This window comes from Rhinopithecus bieti, unplaced genomic scaffold (genome assembly GCF_001698545.2).
Source record: "Rhinopithecus bieti isolate Rb0 unplaced genomic scaffold, ASM169854v2 scaffold_566, whole genome shotgun sequence".
NCBI classification, from domain to species: domain Eukaryota; kingdom Metazoa; phylum Chordata; class Mammalia; order Primates; family Cercopithecidae; genus Rhinopithecus; species Rhinopithecus bieti.
This window is the reverse complement of record NW_016803334.1, coordinates 3,404,182-3,431,389: the sequence shown is the minus strand read 5'-3', so window position 1 is coordinate 3,431,389 and position 27,208 is coordinate 3,404,182. Positions and strand designations below refer to the sequence as shown.

The 27,208-nt window shown below is 34.3% G+C and overlaps 1 protein-coding gene across 1 annotated transcript in view; it reads right to left on the bottom strand.

Annotated features, from left to right (window-relative positions):
* GBE1 (1,4-alpha-glucan branching enzyme 1) overlaps nucleotides 1-27,208 on the bottom strand; it is a 277,716-nt gene that overhangs the window by 212,119 nt on the left and 38,389 nt on the right. The window contains exon 2 of the mRNA XM_017875583.1: nucleotides 12,269-12,438. Coding sequence (XP_017731072.1) covers nucleotides 12,269-12,438 — 170 coding nt within the window. The remainder of the gene's footprint in view (nucleotides 1-12,268; nucleotides 12,439-27,208) is intronic.

Here is a 27,208-nt window from a genome sequence, read left to right as displayed (position 1 = left end):
AAAACGCAATCAAACACAATCCTCAAAAAACAGTATCCTAAAGGAGTATATTGCTTATAATTATTATTAAATTATATTCCAAGATTTATTTTTTGACTTTAGAAAGTACTTAGGAAAGTATCCATTTATAATTACTTCCTAACATATCTTTATAAAATGTATCTATTTTATATAAAAAAATCATAATGGCCACAACTACTTATAATAACATCAAAATTTCAATTTAATGGTATTAATATATGAGCTCAGGCAATGACTGCTGGTTAGGAAGAAACCATCCATTTCCTCTGCTAGGTGAGAAGGTTATTGTCCCTCTTGTGCATTGCTTGAATTTCCAAGACTTACTTAGCACAGTATTTGGCACACAGAAGAGACTCAATAAATACTGTTATTTAAGAGAAGGAAAGCAGGAGTAGATGAGAAACAAGCTATTGAATTTAAATTCTGGATCTTTCATATAGTCTTCTAATACCAAGAACCCTAACAGATTTTTGAAACACACAAACACACATACACAACCACCTATATATCATATATATATAAACTATATGTATAGTGAATTAGATGTGAATATCAACACTATTTGGAGGAAAATACAATTTTAAACAGAGTAAGCACCTTATTTTAAGATTATATCCTGTAACTACAGGAAAAAAATAACAGAATAAAACTTTGATATTACTTGTCTAGAGTTTAGGTGTATTGGTAATCATGTATAAATTGTTTTATGATATTTTAGAAGTCTGTGCTAATTGCTACAAAGTTAATTTCTTGCTTCATGTGAATTAAGAAATAAAGTACCATCTTCTTTTCCCTAAGAACCCAGAGCCTTTTTGTAAGCCTGAAACTCTTTTTAACACTAGTTACTAGGCTTGCTGAGGATTAAGATGATCAAAGCGATATCTAAGAAAAAGGAAGGATGGAAGGAAATGAAGGAAGGGGGGAGAAAAGGAGTGGGAGGTACAGAAGGAAGAAAAAGAGAGGAGGAAAAGGAGGAGGAAGGGAGGGAGAAAGGGAGAAGGTGGGAGAGAGGAACAAATGAACCAAAAATTTTTCTTCCTCTTTAAAGAGAAAGATACAAAACAGTATGTACAAATGTAGCTATTTAAAGAAAGTAGGGGTCACTTAGAAGCAAATAAAATCAGAAATGTCTCTGGTGATTTATGTTCTTTTGACACAGCTGCTTCAAGAGGCACAGCCTTACTCCAGACTGCAAGAGTGAGCAAAGGAGGAGGGGAGAATCCTCCAGCTCCCCTGCTCCGTCTATTCTCCAGTCTTCCACTAGTGCTACCCACAAAACCAACTCAACAGAAGCAGAAGCCACCGGAGCGCAGCTTGGAAATGTGGAGAGGACGGCAGAGAAGGATGAGTGAAAGGATCACAGTGCAAATAAGGAAATGACCAACACGGCAAAATATATGAATTTGGAAACAGCATCAATAATCAAGACAACCCAAGAGAATCAAAACTATATTGTTACCCCGTGTAATGCCTATGTGACATAGCTGAATTTCTACCCCGCCCTCACTCTGCTTATCCTTAAGAAACAGGATGCCTGCAATACAGTTTCCTTTGTAGCCAGACTAGCTGAGACTGGTTAGGACCAAGACAGCCAATGGAAGCACGTCAAAAAGACCTCAGGCTTCCTTATAATCTCATTTCCATGCTAAATGGCACCCCCATCAGTGCCATGACAGTTCACAATCGCCACGACAACGACTGGAAGAGGCCATAAAAGGACAAAAAAGGCAGCACTCCAGTTCTGAAATGTTCACCGTCCACTTCCAGAAAAATCGTGAATATTCCTTTTGCTTTTAATGTCGAATCTCTTCATTAGAAAAACACTACATTTTAACCCCTCATCCCTCAAGAAGTTGATTTGTGAGCCAAGCTCCCTCTTCTCAATTCCACAGCCACTGAATAAAGCCTGTACTACTTGACATCCACATTAAGTTTGCATATTGGCTTGGCAGCGCCAAACATGGAAAGACCCCATTTTTGGAGGGGACTGGCCTTGTCAGTAACCATACATCCACACAAAAATGTGTGCACACAATTGCATAACAGTATAATTCACAACAAACAATAGAAACAACCCAAATGACCATCTCCTGAGGAATTAATAAACAAAATGTGGACTACCCATACAGTGTAATTTTATTTGGCCATAAAAAGTACTGTTACATGCTACAAAACAGATTAACTTTAAAAATATTATGCTAAATGAAAGAGGCCAGACACAAAACCCACATGTATGATTTCATTTATATGACATGTCCAGAAAAGGCAAAGCCATGGAGACAGAAACTAGATTAGTGGTTGACAGGGGCTGGTAGGAAGAAGAGGGGAATTGGAACTAACTACTAACGGGTATGAGGTTTCTTTTAGGCTGATGGAAGTGTTCTGAAACTAGACAGTAAAATGGTTGCACAACATAAAAGTATAGTAAAACCACTGAAGTGTGTACTTTAAAGGAGTGAATGTTATATGAATATCCTTTAACTTTTAAAATATTAAAATGAAAAGAAAGAAACGAAATAAATACAAAAGCGAGTCTTAACAGTCCTGCAAGATTTTGGTTAAAACTCACTTATGTGTTCATGGTTGTTAAAAGGCAATGGCATCCATACTGAAGGTCATTCATTATTGCTGAAAAGAAATGCGGTATTATTTTCACCTTCCTGATCGCTAAATAACACATTTGAAGCAATTCTGCCACTGATTTACAAGCGAGTAAGATGGCTAAGTCATTTTTTCAGGAGTCCATAATGGGGGGGGGGGGGGAGTCTCTGGCAGTCATAATTAAAATGAATACTTTCGTAGTTTTACATGATGAACTGGCAAGCTATAATACAAAGAAGCAAATGTTTCCTTCCCCCCGCCCCCCCAAGATCTATTCAAGCTTAAAAGTACTTCTAGTTTTTCTCTCAAAAGAAAATAGTTCAACAGGGGTTGAAAATATAAAGAATACAAGACAGTAATAGGGAAAAGAGGAAAATGATATGAAGAGAGAGCTACAGATTCAAAGCTTGACAATAAATCAGACCAAGCGTCAAGACTAGTCAGTGAATTCCAACTCACCTGCATGAAACAACTGCCTGGATGAGCAAAACAAACAATGCTGTACACCTGTGACAGATTTACCACATTTCTGTAAACCTCTTCACAATGCAAAATGATACTCAGATAAGCTACCCGTGGCATAAGAAAGAAATTATCAACAAATTAAATGGAAACTGCCTTAAACGTCTATCATAAGTGACAGCTTCTTAGAATAATGCAATCTGAACTTAAAATGAATAGTTTTGTTGTGATCAAGATACAAAAAATGTTGATATAAGTTGTAATCAGTCACACTTGGGGCTAGATGTGACTGTTATAAAATAGAACATCACTTCTCTAAAACATCTAACTTGATAAGAGAATATGAATAATGCACTTTCTTTGTGTAAGTAAATGGTGAGCTTCACAAAGCCAACTTGATAGATAAAATTATGAAAATTTAAAGACAACTGCTAAAGAACAACCATACACAAGGTAGTTTTACAGACATTAACTACAAGTGAAATACCAAAACCGAAACCTAACAAAAAGCCCTGTATTATCTACAGAGCAGAAATTTTGAACAGAATATTTTTTAAAAGCAATATGCGGCTAGAAAATTTCTATTTATGGTACACAGTTCAAAATCCACTTTCTAGCATTAAGGTACCAGGAAAAACTCTCAAACCATGTTTTTCCTGTACTCTGACACCACAACAATCGTCACCACAGAAGAAGACTTCTGTGACCAAAGATATGGGAATTTCTCCCCACCATCAAGCAGCAGACACCAACTGGGTATCCTTCAATTCAATCCTGACACAATCTACCAGGAGACAGGGTCAGATCCCACATGTTGGGGGCTCAGTCCCCAGGGCTGCCCCTCACACCAATAAACACCAGTCACAAGCCTGGGCCTCCAGTACTTCAAGTTGGGATTCCCATGGTCCCCTCTTTGGGTTCAATTAGTTTGCTGGAGTGGCTCACAGAACTCAGGAAGGCACTTACTTACGTTTACCAGTTTTGTATAAAGGACATTGCAAAGGATACAGACAAAGACATGCATAGGGTAAGGTATGGGAGAAAGGGCAGACAACATCTTTTTTTTTGAGACGGAGTCTCACTCTGTCGCCCAGGCTGGAGTGTAGTGGCACCATTTCGGCTCACTGCAAGCTCCGCCTCCTGGGTTCACGACATTCTCCTGCCTCAGCCTCCCGAGTAGCTGGGACTACAGGCGCCCGCCACAATGCCCAGCTAATTTTTTGTATTTTTAGTAGAGACGGGGTTTCACCATGTTAGCCAGGATGGTCTTGATCTCCTGACCTCATCTTGGCCAGTCTTGATCCTCCCAAAGTGCTGGGATTACAGGCGTGAGCCACCGTGCCCGGCCCAGGACAGACAATTTCTACGCCCTCTCCGGGCAAGCCACCCCAAGGTGTTCAGCTCTCAGGAAGCTCTTAGAATCCAGTTCTCTTGGGTTTTTATGGAAGTATGCCTCCCCCAGGGTATGAAGCAGGACCCTCTCAGGGTAGAGTCTTAGCAAACACAATCAGAAAGGTGGGGAAAGATTAGAGTCCTGCCTTGGAGGACTCTAAGTGGAAGGTTAGGCAGAAGAAAGATTCTGTTTCCTGAAGCCTGCCCTTAAAGGCTAACACACCCAGCATTTTAACGAAAGACTGTAACAAGAGATACGGGAGTTATGAGCCAGGACCCATGGATAAAAACCTAATATATATAATTATATATTATATTGTAGGTATTATATCTTAGGTATGATATCTATTAGGTATATGACTATTATATATTACATATATATAATTTTATATATAATATATATTAGGCATACAGAGATATAGACATAGATATGTATATATATCTTACAACACCACCAGATCTCTAACAGCAATCTCCTAAAATCCCAGAAGGTAAAGATGCTTTCAGTAAAAATAATCCCATTAGGCATTATAACAAAGCTCCACGACCCAGCACAATTGGGCCCAGAAGTTGGTATATATGTTGAAAATATTAGTTAAAAGAGGGAATAATAAAGTACGTATATACATACACAAAATAGTAAACATGCTATTTTAACTTAAAACATAAATATAAATATACATTCACCCATCTTGTCACATAAAACTAAAGTCTGGGTCCTCTGATAAGGATTTTGGAACATCTTTCTTGTATGAACATACATCTCCAATGCAACATTTATAATTCCCAACTCCCTATGGACAAAATGAATGAAAACAAAAGACTCATGTAAAATAATCTACATGTAAAATTCAACTAGGTTTATAGATTTTTTTTTAAGTTCACTTAAGCATACTTAATTCAAAATACTTTTTACAACGTATCCTTACTGAGATTTTCCCAATATGCAGTAACTTTCGTTCCTGTCACATTCATAGATCATCACTTTATGTAAAATTATGTTATAGAATTATAATGCGAAAAAATAGCATTGATGGGGTTGGGGGGAAACCTGATACACGATATAATTGGTAGAAGCAGAATGGTATGGGAGAAAGTAGTAGTAGACTATAGTCTACTACCTGTGCTCAGTATTCTCTGGGAATCAGTCAGCAGCATTTACAGTGAAATCTGTTAAGCAGAAGTAAGTTCACTATGTCTAGTAAACTGAGATTGGTTAAGTAAACCTCTGTTGTACATATACTCCATTGAAAGTGAACAATCCATTAGGTAAAACAGATTAAGGTGGTGAGAGCAACAACATCAGGCTGGAAAGCCAAAGGAAGTACTGAAAAACCTTCTACAAAACAATATTTGCTGAATACTTGCTTTAGGTTCATACACGTCAATGAGGTCACTTCTCAGCATAGGTACTGGTTTGGTTAACAAACCTAAAGCCTTCTTTTTGCACCTTGTAGTTTGCTACCACTTTGCCAAAAGAAACAATATCTAGAATCCCAAGACTGCCTCCAAAAACTTTCTTTCTAGGAAAAATTTCCAGTAAACCTAATTGAAGGGAAGCCACACGACCAAAATGCATTAACAGAGAACCCATGGGGAGTTGAAAATGTCTATCCAACAAAACACTCCTTGAAGATCCATCTGAGTTCACAAGTCAAGAAATCTTCTCAACAATCCGTCTGGATCGCTACCCTGCCAAAACAACTCTCTTCCCACAAAGACTGTAAGATATTTAGAATATCAAAAAATCTGGGAAGTTGACACTGTATATTACAAAGATGGGTCATACATTATTATTCCCAATTTTTCATGAGCCTTATATTAGTCAGGGTTCTCTTAGAGGGACAGAACTAATAGGGTAGATACATAAAGGGGAGTTTATTATTAACTTACGCAATGACAAGGTCCCACAATAGGCCATCTGCAAGCTGAGGAGAAAGGAGAGCTAGTCCGAGTCCCAAAACTGAAGAACTTGAAGTCTGATGTTCAAAGGCTGGAAGCATCCCGCAGGGTAGAAGGATGTGTAGGCTGGGAGGCTAGGTTCATCTCTTTTTCACATTTTTCTGCCTGCTTTATATTCACTGGAAGCCGATTATATTGTGCCCACTAGATTAAGGGTGGATCTGCCTTACCCAGTCCACTGACTCAAATGTTCATCTCTTTTGGCAACACCCACACAGACACACCCAGGATTAAAACTTCGTATCCCTCAGTCCAATCAAGTTGACACTCAGTATTAACCATCACAAGCCTCCCCATAAAAGAAGATTTGGCTTCCATGCCTCATTGACATAAGGCTTGGCCATGTTATTTGGCTAATGAAATGTAAGTGTAAATCACATACGTTACTTCTAAGCTGATGTTTTTAGAGCCATCCCAGAGTTTCTTCATTGCTCTTTCTCTCTCTCTGATGTTATCAGTGTATCCCCATATTGGGATTACTCCATTAACCTGTATTCTGCAGTGAATTTGAGAGTTGTGGGAGAGGCACAGCTGACAACTACAACCAACATGAACAAGAAAGAGGCCTTTGTTGTTGTAAGCCATCAAAACATTGGAGTTGTTTGTAAAATGTCATGCCACAGTGAAAGCTGACTAACAGAGACACAAAAGATTAGATGAAGAAAGAAAATCCAAAAGAAGCTGGTATCAGAATTACACCCTTGAACCAGAAATGGCTTTAAACCAATAAATAATGATCACTAATTTTCATATCAGTGTTCTCAGACCATGATTATGTACCAATTAACTTTCTTAAAACACTTTAATTTTACCATACACTAATAATTATGTAAATAAAATTAATTATTCAAAACTGAAAGAAAAAAGTCTTAAAATTCAAGCCCAAATTTTTGTATTATAATTATTAGATTCTACAGAAATAAAATGAACCTGCCAAATTTGCTATCAACATTCCTAAATGCTTATTCCCAATTTCTGATAATATCACTGAAAACACATCACAGTTCGTAGAACCCACTGGTCCGCAGAGCACATGTTGAGTAGCACGGTTTCAGAGCAAGAAGGATTAAGAAATATGAAGGCTTTTATGACACTGAAAACTTATATAACTGAAAAAAAAAATTACAGACAAAATTGGCCCAAAACACAGGTAAAATTTCTTGCTATCTTTCCCACTCTGCAAAATATCAGTGGTTCCTTTTCTATAGGCATAAAATCAGGGTTTGTTTCTTTTTTCCTTTCTTTCAGTCTATCAGTGATAGACATTTAGGTTATTTGAAAGGTGCCTAGCTCCCATACTCAGTAATTTTAAATGAAATGCTTTCCGTTATAGCAAATAGGAACCCAATTATTTTATATTGACATATGTAATTTACTGCCTTTCTCTCTTATTATCATCTAGATACTGGAAAGCAGCTAGTTATTTTCAATTATTTAGCAACCTGCAATAAACATGATTTAGAACCAAAACTCCAAGTATATTTTAAAGCACATCTAATTTTCTAAAGAATGGGTCTTTCCTGTATTGCAGATGATTCAAAGTTTTAGAAATTCATCTCAGCCCTTTAAAGAAGTTTCTAGTTTAACCAGAAATACTTTTTCAGTGGTAAAAGTCCAATCCTGATGAATGTCAATATATGTACACCATCCTTCTAGGTTGCTGTGGCAGCTGTTAGTTAAAAAAAAGTAGTTGTTTAAAAATGACTGGAAGAAAAAGAAATGATTGTTGTATTTTCTCTCAAATAAAGAAAAATATATGTACTATATTTAAAGTGAAGCTGTTTTCCAAGTAGTGTTTTAAAATGTGGATGGTAAATCTGCCTGAGTTTTAGCAAAACACACTATTTTACTTTTGCAAGGCTCAACTGCCTTTTGAAATTAATAGTAATTTTCTGAAATAAATAAAAAGACCTTTGCAAGTAAGAGTTTTTTTTTTTTTTAATCTTGCCAATTAACATTTCTGTAGCACTGATTAAGGTACAAAATTTCTCACATTCACAATCTAGTTAGGAGCAAACTAGTTAGACAGTTAAAACAAACATCATCACATTAAACCCCAATGAGCCAGAGGAAGAACCATTGTTTAGAGAACTCAACTGTGTTTTCGAACTCTAAATCCCATGATGTTTTATTTTACACACCAATTCATGAAGATTTCTTTATTTTTTTAATTTGTATTTATTTATTTATTTTCTGGTAAAGGGTCTCTGTTGCCCAAGACGGTCTCAAACACCTGAGTGATCCTCCCACCTCAGCATCCCAAAGTGCTAGGATTACAGATTACACATGTTAGCCACTAAGGCCAGCCAGCAATTTATTTCTTAAGTAGCATTTGTATTTGATTATTCTACGTACCTGTAACTAAAATAGTCTCAGGTCAGTAGGTACAAAAAAAAAAAAAAGGAAAAAAATCTTTCTTTTTGCTCAACTATTATTAGGAAAAAATGGATTTTATGTTAATAAGGGAAAAATGAAATACGAATCCCTGAAGAGTGTGTGTGTGTGTGTGTGTGTGTGTGTGTGTGTGTGTGTGTAAGGCATGGTTAATTCAGTTGTCTAAGAGTATATTTTCATGTAGGTTGTCATCACAATAAAAATTCTGTGTTCGCTAAAGTCACACTGACCCATGTGTATATCTTTTTTTACAAAGAAACCTTCTAAATGCATCACTGGCTCAGAATTCAGACTCCACTCACAATTTTCAAATTGTTTGTTTGTTTGTTGATTTGTTTGTTTTTGAAAGTCAAAGCCCATTAGTGAAAAAAAGTTGAGATCCCATTCCCAAAGAGACTTTGAGATCCTATGACTTTGGTCATAAAAAGAGACATCCTTTCATCTAAAAAAGAAAATAAATTAGACATTTAAGTTTTCCCAACATACTGCCTGTCCTTAACTATTTTCTATCACAATTTCATTTACTGTAGTCTTTGCTTATCTCTTCAATAAAAATAAAGGCCCACTGATTACATCTGCTGCTTGTTACTAAATATTTGTTGACTGAGAATCATTAAATGAATGTTATCACAAGGATATGGAGAAATTTTAAATGATGCAATACATCTTTATAAAGAGTGGAATTTTAAAAATCAATGTAAATTGGGAAAAAAAGTTAACAGAGGACATTTTGCAATAAAATATGGGCCGGGTAATTTTAGTTTTCTATTTACACAATATTTTTTAAATTACTGTACTTTTAACATTTAAGCATTAAGTCCAAGAACATACAATTTTTAAATGCAATTCTACAAACACATACAGCACAACTTCTAATAATGAGCAACAGTCATTATGACAGTTCACAAATCTAGTTTTCATATAGTCCCTTTTCTATATTTTTATATTTATAGAAACTATTAAGTGGGTTTCATTATAAATGTGGGGGTAGGGAGACCAAATGCAACTATCAGATATTAATGGTGGTTCTTATAGTAGTTGGGTATCTTTACATAAAAATTTAACTTAAACATTCTCAATATCCTCAACCTCTACCTGGAATTTTAAAAAAGAAAACTAGCAAAATAGAATGCCTTGATTATAGGCAGATTTCTAAGTGGTCTAGTAACAAAAAGTCAAGGCAGTGACGTAGAGAAGATGGGGAAATACCTGTGTTTATGTAAAAGAAAAATTATTAATAACAAACATTATTTAAGTGAGTAGTCTCTTATCCTCAAAATACGTTGAATAATCACCACCAGACCAAGCTAATCTGAATTATTAGATCTCATGGTCTTTTACAAAAGTGTCCATGAAATTTTACAACAACTTCCCAGACACTTCTAATTTTTGGGACTACACCATGAACTATTTTCAGTCCTTAGACCTGTACTTTCCAGTAAAGAAGCCAGTAGCTACAAGAGGTGATAGAGCACTTGAAATGAGGCTAGTGCAACTTAGAAACTGAATTTTATATTTTATTTCATCTTAATTAATTTATTAAATTTAAATTTTAAAAGTGTTATTCAAGTCAGTTACTGGAAACCTCTTAATTTTTTTTGGAAAAAAACTGGGTATATGAACATACTTTTAAACTGAAAATTTTATTAAACTTAAATTTAAATTAAGTGCAGTCCGCCCTCAGGTTGCACATCTACTGATTCAACCAATCTTAGATTGAAAATTTGAAAAAGAAAAACGGATGGTTGCATCTGCACTGAATACTGAAACCGCCTTTTTTTCTTGTTATTATTCCATAAACAATATAGTATAACAAGTATTTATACAGCATTTACATCGTATTAGGTACTGTAAATAATCTAGACATAATTGAAAGTATAAGAGAACATGCATCTAGGTTATATGCAAATACTACATCATTTTATACAAGAGATTTAAGCATCCTTGGATTTTGGTATCCACGAGAAGTTGTAGAACAAGTCCCCCATTGATACTGAAAGATTACTGTATTTGCAATGAAAACTTACCATCTGAATTAAGACTTGCTGTACCCAGATTTCAAAGATGTGGTATAATAAAAGAATAAAAATCTCATCAATAAAATTTACATTGATTAAATGTTAAAATGATAATATTTTTATATCCTAGGTAAATATAATTTATTATTGTTAAATTTTATTATACTGTTCTCCTTTCACTTTTTTAATATTGTTACTAAAATTTCTGAATTACATAAGTTGCTTGCATTTTATTTCTGTGGGACAGTGCTGTCTTAGACAATGCATATTAATGTAAAACCCAAAGTTTTGTTAAGTCAAGTTCCTTTAAGAATAATTTACATTGCATCAAAATTTGTTCTATATACATGTACAGTTCTATAAATTTTGATTAATTCATACAGTCAGGTAACCAGCACCACAATCATGATATGAAACATTTTCACCATCCCCAAAAGTTCCCTCACGTCCCTTTGTAATCAACCTTTACCCACCACCCCAACCCCTGAAAACAATGATCTGTTTTCTGTCCCTACAGTTTTGCTGTTTCTAAAATGCCATAGAAGTTGAAAATACAGCATATAGACTTTTGAGCCCAGTGAAATCAAATTTTAAATATTATACCATTCTATGATATTAAAGGATTATAATCATTTTGATATTCCTTTTCCTTGTATCAAGAACATTTACCAAGGCCTATTTTTTCCAGTTATTCCACTTTCAAAACTGAACTTTCTTCCTTGTCATCATTCTAGTAATGTATTTACCCTTCAAGAATAAAACGTAGTAGATTGTATTACAGTTATTTACATTACAGTCCTTCCTCCCACCAGACTCTAAGCTAGAAATCTGACTTTGCTTTCCATAGCATTAACTCTGTGTAGTGCAGCTAACATTGCAAATGACAAGGCTGAGAAGAGATTTCCCATTGTGTTCTAAAACAAGGTAAAGGAAAAAAAGAAATGAGTGATGGACGTTACTCTCCAGATTAGGTATCTACTTTTATTGAAGTCTCCGAAAAGAGTATAAGGCTATACAGAGGATCCAAGAACTATGATTCCAGCCAGCCAGGTGTGAATGCTAGTGGAGCTTTAACTATGCCAGTATTTTTACCTGGATTGCTACTTGTTTTGTCATAGCTTGCTAACAAAGTTGAGTAAATTTGGAGCTGTCTTCCTAATAGCATTTTTCTCAAAATCCTTGTTATTTCTAGTACATGATTTTACAGAACAGAAAGTCAAGAATACACGTATCACATTATAACAGAAACAGCTGCACCACACAAAGAGCTTAATAAATTACAAGGTTCTATCTGAAAAGTCTGATATTTATTTGTAATCATTAATGTCCGTATGGTTAAATACATGAAATATAAGAAACATATGTATTAAATAGTTAATAAGACATCACGATTTAGTTCAATGCTTTCAAGTACTTACTAAAATCTCCAGTAAGAAAAACTCCTTCTGCTCCTGGGGCCCATTCTTTGCAGTATAAACCACCATCAGCACATCTGTGGACGCCAAATGATTCATAGCCTCTGGAAAACTTATCAATACCACCTTCGTTTTCTCCAATGCTGTTCAAAATTTGGCTAAACTGTTTATACCTTTGAAGAAGTGTGAAAGAAAATAAGTTAGAAAATCAAATAGTCTTCTAGAAAAGCTACTGTAATTAAGTAACTGCTTTAATCTTATTTAGGGAAAAAAAGGACATTATTAAAGAGGAATAATATAAATAATTTCATTTATTAGTATAGGTTACCTGGTAGGATAAAATCAGTCTTATTTAAAATAAACTGAGCTAATCTAAGTAGCATTTTTGGTAACTTCAAGCACTGGTATGAGAGAGGAAATATGATGGCTATACTATTTCATGAATTTTTTAAAAACTAGCATTATAGCAACTTCCATGTCAAGACAGTGTAATGAAACAGAATCTCTACATCTCTCTCCTCTGATTCCTAAGGAAATGAAATAACACAGTCAAAATTCAGCAAGAAAAAGAAAATTAGCCTACTGCAGGGTTTGGCAAACTTTTCCTGTTAAGGGGCAGACGGCAAATATTTTAGGCTTTGTCAGCCATATGGTCTCTGTCACAGCTACTCAAGGATGTCTCTGAAGTATGAAAGGGGCCATGGACAAAAAGTTAATGAGTGGGTGTGGCTGTGTTCCAGTAACACTTTATTTCCAAAAACAGGTGGTGGGCCAGATTTGGCCTGCAGCCTTTTCCTTCCCTGAAGCAACTAAGCATGGCAAGAACATACATCATATCAAAGTACAAAAGCCAGTGGCCACAAGAAGAAATCACAGATTCCTAAGCAGGACCAAGAACAGCACATGCCTGCTCCTGACCCTCTCCCAGTTCCCCTGGATCAGGTACTGGTACACCAAAATTACTACCCTATTTTCATTAGTATCCCCTATATCCAGTAAGAAACAAACCAGGAAAAACTTGGTAAAACTGGAGAAGTAAACCATGTGGCAGGTGCTCTATGTCAGAAGTGAAGGTTCCAGAACTATACAAAATTGTATACAATATTGTATACAATACTATACAAGCCAATAGGCTTCTCTATACCTCCCCATACCCTCAGGGGTAAGCAATCTTTCCCTGAAAGATGGCAGGAATCTAGGTAGGATATCTAGGATATCCAGGGAATATACAAAATTTGAGATGCAGAATAATGAACAATATCTCAACTTAGCTACATAGAAACCTTTTTACAAATGTTTCACATTATACAACTTAATTAAAAATAAACTCAAAAGAATAAGAGCTGAAAGATTATATGACAAGAGAATGAAAAGTAAAAGACTGTAGACTTAACGAAATAAATGGAGGAATAAAGTATATCAATAGATAATGATGAATAAGTTTAGACTCAGCAAAAAAAAAGTACATAGTATAGCAAAAATAGCAAATTATTAAATGAATAAATATTGAGAATTGAAATAATTAAAGAAAAACAATGAATTTGAATATATTAAAGAGAACCTAAGAGACACCTAACATAGACAAAAAAAAAATATGATCCAAATATGGATAGCTGCTGACTGAAAAATAAAACTAAATAAAATCAACATAGATGATATAAAACTGGACGATTTTCCTAAGGAAATAAATCCGCATATTAAAAAGAGCATACAATTTTTTAAGAAAAGTTTGGGAAACAAACACACACAAAATATATTCCAATTTAAGCAACTGAAATTCAAAAGATAAAAGAAATGAGTCTATAGACAACCAGGCAGAAAAAGGCAACATCAATTAAAAACCAAAAGATAAAACCAACTCCACACAATTCTAAGAAGGAAAAGTAGTAATCTAGGAATATCCTAGAAGACAAGTTTCTATTCATATCTAAGGAATTTTTTTAAATATTGTCAAATTTAAAATTGAGTTTTAGTCAATGACACTAATGAACCATTCTTGAAGAAAAATCAGCTACTTTCCATTTTCTAAATGGCAATTAAAAATTAAAAACAAACACAAGAACGAACAGTTATTGTAGGAGTGTGTCTAAGAACTGACTCCTTAAATATAGAACCTTGGCTAGACAATCGTGGAACTGTGTGAATGTGATCATGAAAAGGGATCTCAGCTGACAAAGTAAAAACATTATATTTAAAAAAAGAGATGAGTGAAAGGAGGATGAAATTTTATAGCAGAGAATCACTCAACACAGAGTAAAATTTAAGGTTGTCATCATTATACTCTTTCATGTCTTTATTAATCTTAGACGAGCACTGAAATAAAACTTTACAGTAAAGAAAGTTGTATATGAATTCCAATAATTTCTTTTCACTTCACTTTAATTTCTTGTTTAAATTAAAGTTACAGACATTTATTTTCACGTCTCATTATAGTATTTCTATCAAGCATTTTCTCTAACCTTCCATCTAAAGATAGGGCATATAAAAATATCAAGAATATATATACCCTTAATATATCAGTTAGGATTATTTTGGTGACGTTTCTTTTACTTTCTCCATTGCACTGTTCTACTTATGTATAACAAATAACTACCATTTAAAGAAAATGAAGTGCAGTTTTCCTAAAACTATAATTTTTCACATAATTAAAACAGCAACATAATTTTATATAATAGTTACAGGAATTTTACCGAGTATGTAAAACTAGGTTTATAAAATTTGAGGAACTTAAATCATCTGAAATAGATCTACGGAGCAAAACCGAGTTTCTGAAATAGTATTAAGCCAAAGTAAAACTTCAATACGTGATGAAAGGGCATTTCAAAACAGTCAGAAAAGGATAGCTTATTCAATAAAACATTGAAATCTATGAGTCTGTCATAAAAAGTAGATCACTAAAACCAAAGAACTTACAGAGAGATCAAACTTGTAAACTTTAATATTTTAAAAATAAGTCCAAGTGTTCATGAAAAATGAAGCACAGGTAGCCAATAAACATTACAAACAATGATCAAATTCATATATAACTAAAGAAGTGCAAACCTAAACTTCAAAATGCAATTTTCCACCTAAAAGACCCAGAAACATATGATAGTCTATACGGATGGGATATGGTTCAGGAGAAAAGACATTTTCAAATGCTCTTGGTTGAAGTATCAATTAGAAAACAATTTGACAACAGCTGTGAAAATTTCAAAATCACACTCTTCAAGTAAGTAACTCTATTTTTAGAAATCTGTCCTTTGGATATACGTCACACAAAGATGCAAAGACATCTATGTATACAATACTATTTATTCTTTATGGCATTATTTATAATACAAAACCACGGAAAATAAGCTACCTTGGCAACAATGGGAAATTAGGTGAATGAACTGTGGAATATCCAAATGATAAATTATATGACAACCATTAAAAAAATGAAGTAGGGCAAAATATGCTGATACGGAATCCTGCCCGAAATAATCCCAGTCTCACAAGATAGTTTTTATTCAAGGGGACATAAACTGAACCACCCAAAGCAGCCAGGCCGGTGTAACAAATATGAGGAGCTGACAACACACAGGAAACACAAAATTGCAAAGTTGATGATAAAATAAGGAAAACAAAGCAGAAACTGTTGAGATGGAAGGTACAAGCCTCATCTAAAGGCACAGCCTCTATTTAATAGTTACAGCTCATTGTTACGTAGCACATTTTGTCCAGTCATGTGATTACTCGAGAACATTAAAAAATACAGATTTTTCTATGAACTCTTCCTAATGTAAACAGTGGCAACTGTTTCAAAACACTTAAAATACTTACCTAGACAAGCAAAGTAGATATGCAGGCCTGATGGAACACCATATGCAAACTCTTTAAATTATACGAGAAAATGTTCTGTGTGTGTGCGGTTTTTTTTTAACCTCTTCCAGATATCAGTCAGCTATACTTCTTGGAATATGGAAATGCTAATCCATATTAAATTATATAAGTAATAACAGGCAATAAAATGATCAAACATTGTGGAACAATCAACAAAACAAAAATTGAACTTAGGGTAAAAGATAAACACACACATACACCCTCATAATAAAAGGAAAACGACTGATTTCCCAAAAAGGTATAACGTTGGGAGGGTAAACAAATGTAATCATTTTACTTTCAATGTTGGTATAATATCTTACGATAAACTTTTAGATTTATGTAAGGTTTAAGTTTAAAAAACAATCATTTTCTAAGAAAGTTTCTTAAAGTATTTTCAAACGTCCCATTTAGTAAAATTTCAATGGAAACACGATTAGAGCATTATATTACTTCAAGTATCTTGACTTCCCTCAAGGTCAGCCCTACAGCTTCTGATACAGAAATACACACTGCACTTTGAAATCACTGTGGCTCAAAAAGGAAAATGCCTGAGGATACAGCAAGCTCATCATGCCTGTGGCCTCTCCTACTATAGTCATCTCTCTTAATATTTTGCAATGAATTTAGAGGATATTTAAAACTAGGTCAAATTTTGGTAACCAAGAAGATAAAATGAAATTAGTATAGGAACTAACATTTTGTATAGATATAAAGAACTGTTATAAAAATTATCAGATGTGACCTCTATATCAATGTTTTAAATCCTCTGTTACATAGGAAGAGACAGAGGTAAACATAAATAAATAAATTGTCCAAGATCAAGAAGGTAATAAGTAATAAGGACATCACATCATTAATCACAAAAGGTAGATTTCAAGTTAAATCTCAAATTAAAAGTCATATTTCACTTTTAAAGAAAGTTATTTATGTTTTACTCTTAAGGTAATTTATCTTATAATTATATTTAATCTTATAATTATGTTTAATTAATTTAATCTTATAATTAAGAGAATCAGGGATAGCTGATATTAGCTTTATTTCCAGAAATAGTCTACTTTCAAGTCCTGACTCACATACACCATATGTGACTCTGAACAAGTCCCTTCATCTCCTTTTTCCTGATTTTCTTAACACATCAACTGGGGGCTCGAGGGAACCTCACGGATTGTAAGGAATCAATGAAACACAGTAGGAGCATTCCCCACAGTGTTCAATAAACGGTAGCTGGAACTTTTCTCTACCTTGAAGTGGTAACACTATAGTGTACTTTTTACTTTATCAATTTTCTTTTACTTATTACACTTGCTTAGATTTTAAAACACATATCAGCTATTAGCTATGTTACGATTTTTCCCCTCAAGTTCCAAAACTGTTTAAGAATGCTTTCCATTTTTTTCCTGGAATAGAAAAACACAAATATACCAACACATAATACATATCACACACTCCAAATTCATTTGAACATATGAGTTATGAAAAGTTTGGAAGAAAATGAAGTTGACTAGACTACCCAGGGTGGGGAGGAGGGGCGGGGGGCAGTTTAGATAGTTATGAAAAAAAAATGAAACAAGCTAAAATCTTTGCTCTCCTGGAAGGCAGTTGGTTCGTCCTAGATCAGTACTGAAGCTCTAATTTCAGACAGGACTGTGAACACAGGAGATATGTCAGTGGAGATGGATCATCCCTTCCCTGGATATGTATTGGGTATAGAATCCATTCTCAAGTGCTTCTGAGCGGGCCAGAAACCCAAGAAACCCATGAAGAAAATCCTTTCTTAATAGCTTATTTTTAAGATTTTATTTTGTCATTTGCTTCCTATGGGAGACTTGGATTAGAAGCAAGAAAAAGCACAGAAGTAAGAGTTCAAGAGAAATTTTAATAGCTCAAAAGGGGGGAAATAGGGTTAAAGGAGTGGAGAGTTGAGAATCTTTGGAAGGATGAAAAAGGTCTTCAACTCAATCTTTGAAAATACTGCAGGTGTCTCACGGAAATTTTCTTAAGTGAAAAATAACCAAAATCTATAAAATTATTCATACATTAAGGCTGTCAAATGAGGGTTAAGCATTAGAGACTTTAAAGTGAGTATTTTATATTCCTCAATCAGGGCAATTATTCAACAAAAATACCCTAACATACTTATTGCAGGATAAACATATTTATTGTGTGCTAATAATTGTTACATAAAACAAGATTCTTCTTGTAAGACGTTCATCTGTGCAGTGGGAAACACTGTCCAACTCACGACAGGACAGGCCTGAGATAAGTAAGTGCTCACAGAAGAATGAGCAAGACCAGGAAAGAACGAGTGATTTTGACTGGAAGAAGAGAATGGGAGAAGGCTTTAGGGAGTAGCTGGCATTTGTGCTGTATCTTGAAGGATGAGTAACATCTTTTGACAGCTTGAGAAAAGACAGAGAAGGGCATTACATGTGTAAAAACTGGATGCTTCTTGATGACATGACGACTGGCTGTGTGTTGTCAGAGCAGGAGAAAGTGGAGTATTCCAGTGGCCAATTGGGATGAAAAAGAGTGTCTGCAATCAGATAATATGTGGAATAAAAAACAAAATCCTTAAAAACTTTACAGAGGAGATAACTGATGTGATCAGAGACATGTTTCACAGGGAGCAGTTTGAAGGATGAATTTTGGATGAATTTTACTAGGCAGAGTCCATAAGTTAATAAAGTATTTATTAAGTAGACTATTAAGCACAGATACTGGCAGATCCTCCTGTTATACAAGAGTGAGCAATGAAAAGAATTTTTTTAAAGGACATCATGGTACACATGGTTTCTTATTTTTGAAAACTATTTCTTATTTTTAAAATGTAAATGTTATCAAATAACCAAATGCATCTACTTTCAAAATCCTACATAAATTTTCAGTGGCATTTCCAATCTGTATTCAACTTGGCATACAATGTTCACTTCATCTATCAGAAAACACTAGAAATGAAACTGTTTCAGCAAAGGTGACAAGGAATAGTGAAATCCATCTATTTATTATACAAGCATTACAGAGAGTGTACTGTACATCCAGTACTATGCTAGTCACTGAGAATATAGAGATAAAAGATATTACAAAGTCTATGACTTGAAGATATTCTCTGTTATGTATGGGAGACCGTAGAAGAGAAAGCAAGGAGTAGGAAAGTGTTACATAAGTTATTGATAAAGACAATCAGAAAACAGAATGTAATTCTGAAGTAATTCTTTCCTTTTAACTAAACTAAATGGAATTCTTTGCTTTGAAATTACACAGAGTGGGAAAATTACCTAGTTTGAACCCTAATATCTTCCTAGTACGTAAAATATTGGCACATAGTTAAGTATTCAATGAACAAATATTTAGTGAGCACCAATTATCTGTCTGATTCTTTCTAGGGAATGGTGATAAAATGGTTAGAGTTAGGTTTAAGATTATAATTACTATGTTTGAATTTGAATCCTAATCCTACTGCTCCCCAACTGTAACTAAATTTTCTAATCTGAAATAAGAATAATGGAACTTACTTTATAAGTCTGCTTTGAAAATCAAATGTAATAATGTTTCTAATCTTTTTATCATAATATCTTTCATGTGAAATAATGGATACACAACGTATTCAATAACACTGATGGAAATGAGATAAAGAGAAAAATTAATAGACTATTAGAATATAAAAAAGATATAATTCCTGTAACTATATTAGACATAATATAGGTGGCTTCCTGATTTACTCAGTCCCACTGGCTCTCCTTGTACATAGAGGTTGTAGCTTGCAAGCAGCTATCTGAAGAGACCAGATACTGCATGTCTTGATCAGTTTGAACTGTTACAACAAATTATCATAGCCTGAGTGGTTTAAACAGCAAGCATTAATTTCTTACATTTCTAGAGGCTGTGAAGTCCAAGACTGAGAACCAGCAGATCCAGCGTTTGGTGAGGGCACTCTTCCTTGTTTTCCGAGGGCCACATTCTCATTGTATCCTGACATGGTAGACAGGAAAGGGAGGAAACAAGCTAAACATTCCCCAATCTCTTCTTATACAGCCACTAATCACGTCAGGAGAGGGCTACTCTTGTGATCTAATGAATCACCTCCCACAGGTACCATCTCCAAATATCATCACATTATGTATCAGAGTTTCAACATTTATGTTCTGAGTGGATATAAACATTTAGTTCATAGCAAAATAAAATGAATGTGTACACAAATAAAGGCTTCAAAGGACAAATTTTGACTAACGAGAGACAGAAAATGGGAAGAAGTCCTTAGATAAATTCCTCACTCTTCCTCTTTAACATCCTGTGACCAAATGACCAGCTATAAAAGGAGATAGTATTCTCTCACTTGAGAATTCAATTCATCAGCTTGGGTGTACATCAAGATCAAATGTATACAGATCTGCACAGGTGAATAATAAACTGGGGATATGATGACCCAATGGAGACCACCTGCTTCCAGAAGCGAAAACACAAACCTCTCACTGTTCTTTAAAATGACGGCAAACTACTCTGTGCAAACAACTCCTGATTAAAAGTGAGATTCAGACAGTTAATTTCCACCCTTTCACTTCTGCTCAAACTGCCGGTCTTTGGTTTTTCACTCAAGCAACTTTTCTCACTATTATAATCTTTATCAATGCCTAGGTTCATGAGATTTGAAACTAGCTATCAAATGAGTTGTTTCATATGTCTAGGACTAAATGGTATATACCACCTACTACGTGCCAGGCATGGTACTACACAAGAAAGAATAGATTCAGAAATAAAAGACTGAGTTATATTTCTAGTCCCCTTAGCAACTGACCTTAAATTTTCACTTAATAATCTCAGAATTTCTGCTTCCTCATTTATAAAATGGAATAATATCATTGATGTCAAGGTGGCTATGCTTAGATATAACTAGCTCACAAAAAATAGATTATTTTATGAAATGTTACATATTTCCTTTTTAAAAAAATAAGAAATGAAGATCTCATTTAGTTGTAAATTATTAACTACTTTCAGCAAATCATTAGTCTTCAATTTCTAAGTAGAAAACTTAAAACCTTGAAAAATTTGGAATTGTTCTGCTATGCTAATTTTCATACAAAAATAAAATTTAAACATTAATCCCATTACAAGCATACATTGTGATTAATTTTAATCTTTTTAAATTTTATTCACATTGTACCATCTCTAAAACACAATCAAATGCATTGTGACCAATCTAATAAACACATCCTCAGTCCACATTTAAGAAAAAATTTAGTCTCTTATTTTCTGATGTGAAGCAATAAAAGCTAATTAAGTCATAGTTTTGTTCTTACTTAGTTTAAAGTTAAGTGCAATGAAAATTCGCTACTTTCAGTCTCAAATTAATAAAATATAAAGAGAAATTATGGTTATAAAGAGATCATTAAGTATTGGGGGGGAGTATGAGGTAAATTCAAAACTATTATATTTTAAAAGTTGCTACCATTTAAAATAGCATCCCAAAAGTAAGTAGTGGCTATTATTTGTTAAATATTCTTTCTTAATTTCTGGCACTGGGCCATGGATGTGAGGGGGTCAAGGGAGATCATTGCTAAGATCTTTCTAGGTCTAAATCGTATAAAATCAAGAAAAGAAAAAGAAATGTTCTTATTCAATTAACAAAAAACTGGACAAAGTCCATTTAGTGATGTCATTTAGAAATCCTTAAAACTCTCCATTTATTTTAATAATATTTATTTATACTTCATTATTCTACATTCAGAATCATGGAAATACTATCATGTTTAACGACACAACTTAAAGAACCTACTATAAGGCCATTAATATAAACATATTTTGACTTAACAAATTGGAATAAATTTAACAAAATATAACTAGAAATTAATTTTAGTCACTGTGCCTTGTCTCTTGGTTACAAATAAATTAATAATATATTGCCCTTACAGTTTACTGAGGTATGATTAATGGTCAATATTAAAATTTCTAGAGTCTTCTGGCAAAGTGAAAACCTGACTGCCTAACAGACACATATACACACACACATCTGAATACAATAAATTAGAGTTACTGAAGGTAAGCCCTGTGAGATGGCCCATCTGGTCAGGCCTGGAAGTGTCAAGTATTGTCCCAAGCACTTTAAGCTGCCAGCCTCTTTATCAGCCACTCGCTTTCCAGTCACGCTCCTGTTCAGGTCTTTGCTACATGCTCTGCTGATTACCTTGGAAAAGGGCAATGCTGTAACTGTTCAACTGACCTTTCAGTTTATTTTCTCTTGTGTAATATGAAACATGAGCTAACACAGTCTTAGTCTACTGATTTCTAGGAAGAATTCTGACTTAATGTTTCAACAGCTCCTGGCTCAAATAATACTCTGCTCTTCTGTATTCAGGTTTCTCTTTTTGGAAAAATTATGTGGCAAAGACCAAAGGTGTGGGCTAGAGAGATAGAAGCTTTAGGTCCTCTGCAGAGTGGACTACATCTGCACAGTAGTATGCTCCTGAGAATGTATGGTCAACTAACTTGCTGAGAAGCAATTCCAATCTTTTAAGTCATCACTAGGATATTGTTCCAAATGTGACTTTCATTGTAACCATGAATAGTTTTAAAGTGATGATGCTTATGTCTTTTCTATCTTTCAATATGAATGTTACAGTTACTCGAACATTGTCAAAAACTGTATACTCACCATGGGAAAAACAAAATAGACAGGGAGGTTAAAGAATCGAAAGATACACATTCTAGACCCAATTAAGGTACTAGCGATGTGACCTGTGGAAAGATAAACATTCAAAGTTTCAGGTTCTTCTTCTATAAAATGAAGAAGTTGAATTGAAAGGTTCCATCCTATAATCCATACTCTAAACTTCTTTGATTCTTAGTTGGGTACTAAATTTTCCCAACCCAGGAAGAAAAAAAAAAGCACTCCAACACAAAGGTTACTTTGCACATTTCCCACATAAACCAAAAGGTTTATATTTTACCATGTACAAGAAACATAATGTTACATTTATATTTTTTCTTAAAATAAAATGCAGGGTATAAACCACATATGAAATATAATCGACACAGGAAATTTTATTTATTTTTTATTTTATTTATTTATTTATTTATTTATTTATTTATTTTTGAGACGAAATCTCACTCTCCAACCCAGGGTGGAGTGCAGTGGCACAATTTCTGTTCACTGCAACCTCCACCTCCTGGCTTCAAGCGACTCTCCTGACTCAACCTCCCATGTAGCTGGGACTACAGGCATGCACCACCACGACTGGCTAATTTTGTATTTTTTAGTAGAGGTGGGGTGTGACCATGTTGGCCAGGCTGGTCTCAAACTCCTGATCTCAGGTGATCCACCCGCCTCGGCCTTCCTAAGTGGTGGGATTACAGGCGTGAGCCACTGTGCCTGGCCCACACAGAGAATTTTAAAAAGGGATATAATATGGACAGAAAAAATAATAATAATTTATAAATATTACAAATTGTAAATTACAATGATCAGTACCTTATGGAGTACTTACTATGTTCCAGGCATTGTTCTAACTTACAAATGAAAGCTTAAACTCTCACAATAATCCAACATCGGAGGAAGTAGTATTACTCCTATTGCACAGATGAGAAAACTGAAGACATTACACAATCTTGCTCAAGGTCACACAGCTAGTATGTGTGTGAAGCTGAAATACAAATCCAAGATTTCACCTCCAAAGCATTGGTCCTTCACCATTCTTAATATCACCCCAATGTTTTTTTGTTTGTTTTGTTTTGTTTTGTATTGTTTTGTTTTTTGAGATGGAGTTTCACTCTTGTTGCCCAGGCTGGAGTGAAATGGCAAAATCTTGGCTCACCGCAACCTCTGCCTTCTGGGTTCAAGTGATTTTCCTGCCTCTGCCCCCCCAATACCTGGGATTACAGGCATGCACCACCACACCCAACTAATTTTGTATTTTTAGTAGAGATGGGGTTTCTCCATGTTGGTCAGGCTGGTCTCAAACTCCCAACCTCAGGTGATCTGCCCACCTCAACCTCCCAAAGTGCTGGGATTACAGGCATGAGCCACCGTGCCTGGCCCACCCCAATAAGTTTTGCAGTTTACAGTTTCCCAGCTGACTTAATCTTCTATACTAAATTTAAATTACTTGTTACTCAGCATGTCTTAAATAATTTTAATAAGTTGAACCATTGAAGAAAACAAAATTCTGTTATAGGTAAGTGTGATACAATTGGTCAAAAATAAAGCTGGCAGANAAATTTTTTTACTTTTTTTTTTTTTTTTTTTGGGTTTTTTTTTTTTTTTTTTTTTTTGAGACAAAGTTTTATTCTGTCTTGCAGGCTGGAGTGCAGTGGTGTGATCCTGGCTCACTGCGAGCTCCTCCTCCCTGGCTCAAGTGATCCTCCCACCCTCTCCCGAGTAGTTGGGATTACAGGTGTGTGCCACCATGCCCAGCTCATTTTTGTATTTTCAGTAGAGACGGGGTTTTGCCATGTTGGCCAGGCTGTTCTCAAACTCCTGACCTCAAGTAATTCGCCTGCCTCGGCCTCCCAACGTGCTGGGATTATAGACATAAGCCACTGTGCCCGGCTTTATTTTATTTTTTAAAATCAACAAAGAGAAAGAGACACATATGATTTTAATTGCCCAGGTAATTTTTATTTGGGGAGTGTTCCTGTCACAATGAACTTGAATTAACCGACCTGAAGCAAGATCTGGAAACAAATACTTTTTCAATATATAGTTCAAAACATAGTTTGAAGTATTGTTTTGATAGGTAGTTTGAAACTATAACAGAGATATAAGAATTTATATATTTATTTATATCTCTATATATATCTCCATATGATATATAAAGATACATATTTATGATATACAGAGATATATCTTTATGATATATAGAGATTTATATCTCTATATATATCTCTATATGATATATAAAGATATATATTTATATATCTTTATGATAATAGTTTCAAACAAGATGGTTATATCAACTGTAAAGTAAAAACTAACACTAATTTTTTTACCTAAAACAATAATCAAAGATCAGAAAACTTACATAAATAGACACTTTGCAAATCAACAAACCCAATCACACTTATGAATTTATTAAATATAGCCAGATAGCCATGGATGTTAGCCTTGTGAATGTTTTTATATTAGGAACAGGATAAATGAATCAAGTTATCACTTTGACAAGGGCATAGGACACACTATATTAATATATATTAAAGACTCTCAGGAGATAGATGGATTTCCAACAAAAAAAATCCACATCTTTTGGACTAAATAGTGGTGAAATACCAAAGATCTATCAAACAGTCTGACAGTTCTTTGCCTTTACTGAGAGAGACAAAGGTTTCAAAATTCTGTCAGGCACAAAACTACAAAGATCATAAGAGCTTTCACAGTGACTGCCTACATATCGGCAAGATCTCTTTTAATTTATAAAAATTCAAGACATATCTATATCTATCTACACATATATCACATTGTATAACATACGCATACACACACATACACACACACTGTATATATATCTATATAGAGAGATATATATCTTATATACACAAACCCATAGATTTTACAGCCAATAACTAACACCGATGAAACAGAACAGGTCTGGAAGCACAGGTACAGTTTGGCAAGTACAGTGGTCCTCTGCATTGTGTGCATGTCTCAATTTATTACATCTTCTCCATTGCATATTTTACTCTTTTAACTATTTACCCAAATTGAAATTGAGATAAGGTATTTAAATGTTACTGAGCAACTCTACTCTGTACGTCTTGTAATGATGTAATGTAGGCATGTAAAATAACATTTATAAATTTCACTTGCCATATTATCAAGTTCCTCACCAAATGAAACTACTAAAACCAAGAGCATAATGCTACAAGCATATTTAAAAGAAAACCCAAAGTTAAATTTCATGTAAGTACAACTATATCTGTGTGCTAATAATGTCATACTGATACTTAATTTAGGAGCCTATTCAACATCAGTAAAATGGAAACTTTAAATTCACCTAAGCCTTGTATTGCTTATGAGGAACAGTTTTTCAATTCTGTGATCCCAACGTACTCTGACCAGACATACTGATACAGATAATTACTGTTTTGGCCTATTCATAATTAAACCAAGTGAAACAGTGAACTCACACAGGCACCTCATTACTTATGGGTCAACCTTTCCCAAGACTGAGTTCACGGAGAGCTTTGGCCAAACTGCCCCAATGGTATAATTATACAGTATTATAAATTTCTCTGCTGACATATTTTCCCTACCAGATTATAGGTGCCATAAAGCCAAGGATCATGTTTTGTTTAATTTTATGTCCTCAGCATCTAGTACAGCAACCATTAAGAAACAGAGATTGAAAAAATGTTTCTCTCAGCATGTTTCATCATGAGATGCTTGTAAGAGTAGAAAATTTCTTAACAATCTGGGGTGATTTCAATAACTGATACCGATGATTGCATTGACTATGTACCTAGCATCGTGCTAAGTGCCCCCCAAACAATAGCTAATTCTTTCTATTCTGTATGTTAAGAATTCTGTACTTGTTGCACAAATGAGGAACCCAAGAATCAGAAAAGTTAAGTTACTTTACTAAGGGCACTCAGCAAGTTATTAGCAGAACCAGAATTTTAAAAGATCTTTTTATTTTAAAGTACCTTAAAAACAGTCATCATCATCATCGTAATAACTTGTAACAGTGGCTAATTCAACACAATTTCAAATCCCTTTTAAGAATTCTCAAAATTCTTATGGGAAAACTTAGCTGTCAGAATACTCATGTATAATATCTTCAAATTATTAAGCACTGTCCATGCATATCACGGATATAATATTATTGACTATGTGACATTCACACATTTAATATTGAAGTGTTGGATCTACATTTAGTGACATAAAAAGACGTTCATAATACACTAAGTGAAAAAAATAATCAAGTTTAAAGAGTTTTCTGTTGCCCATTTAATTATGGATGTACACTAATATATAGAAAATTTATCTGATACATTGTATATCAGAATGTAACTATGGTCTCTTGATAATGGGGTTAACAATTATTTTTCTTTGCTTTTATCTATATTTCTCTATTTTTTCCTACTGTAAACATGCAAAGACAAAATATTAAG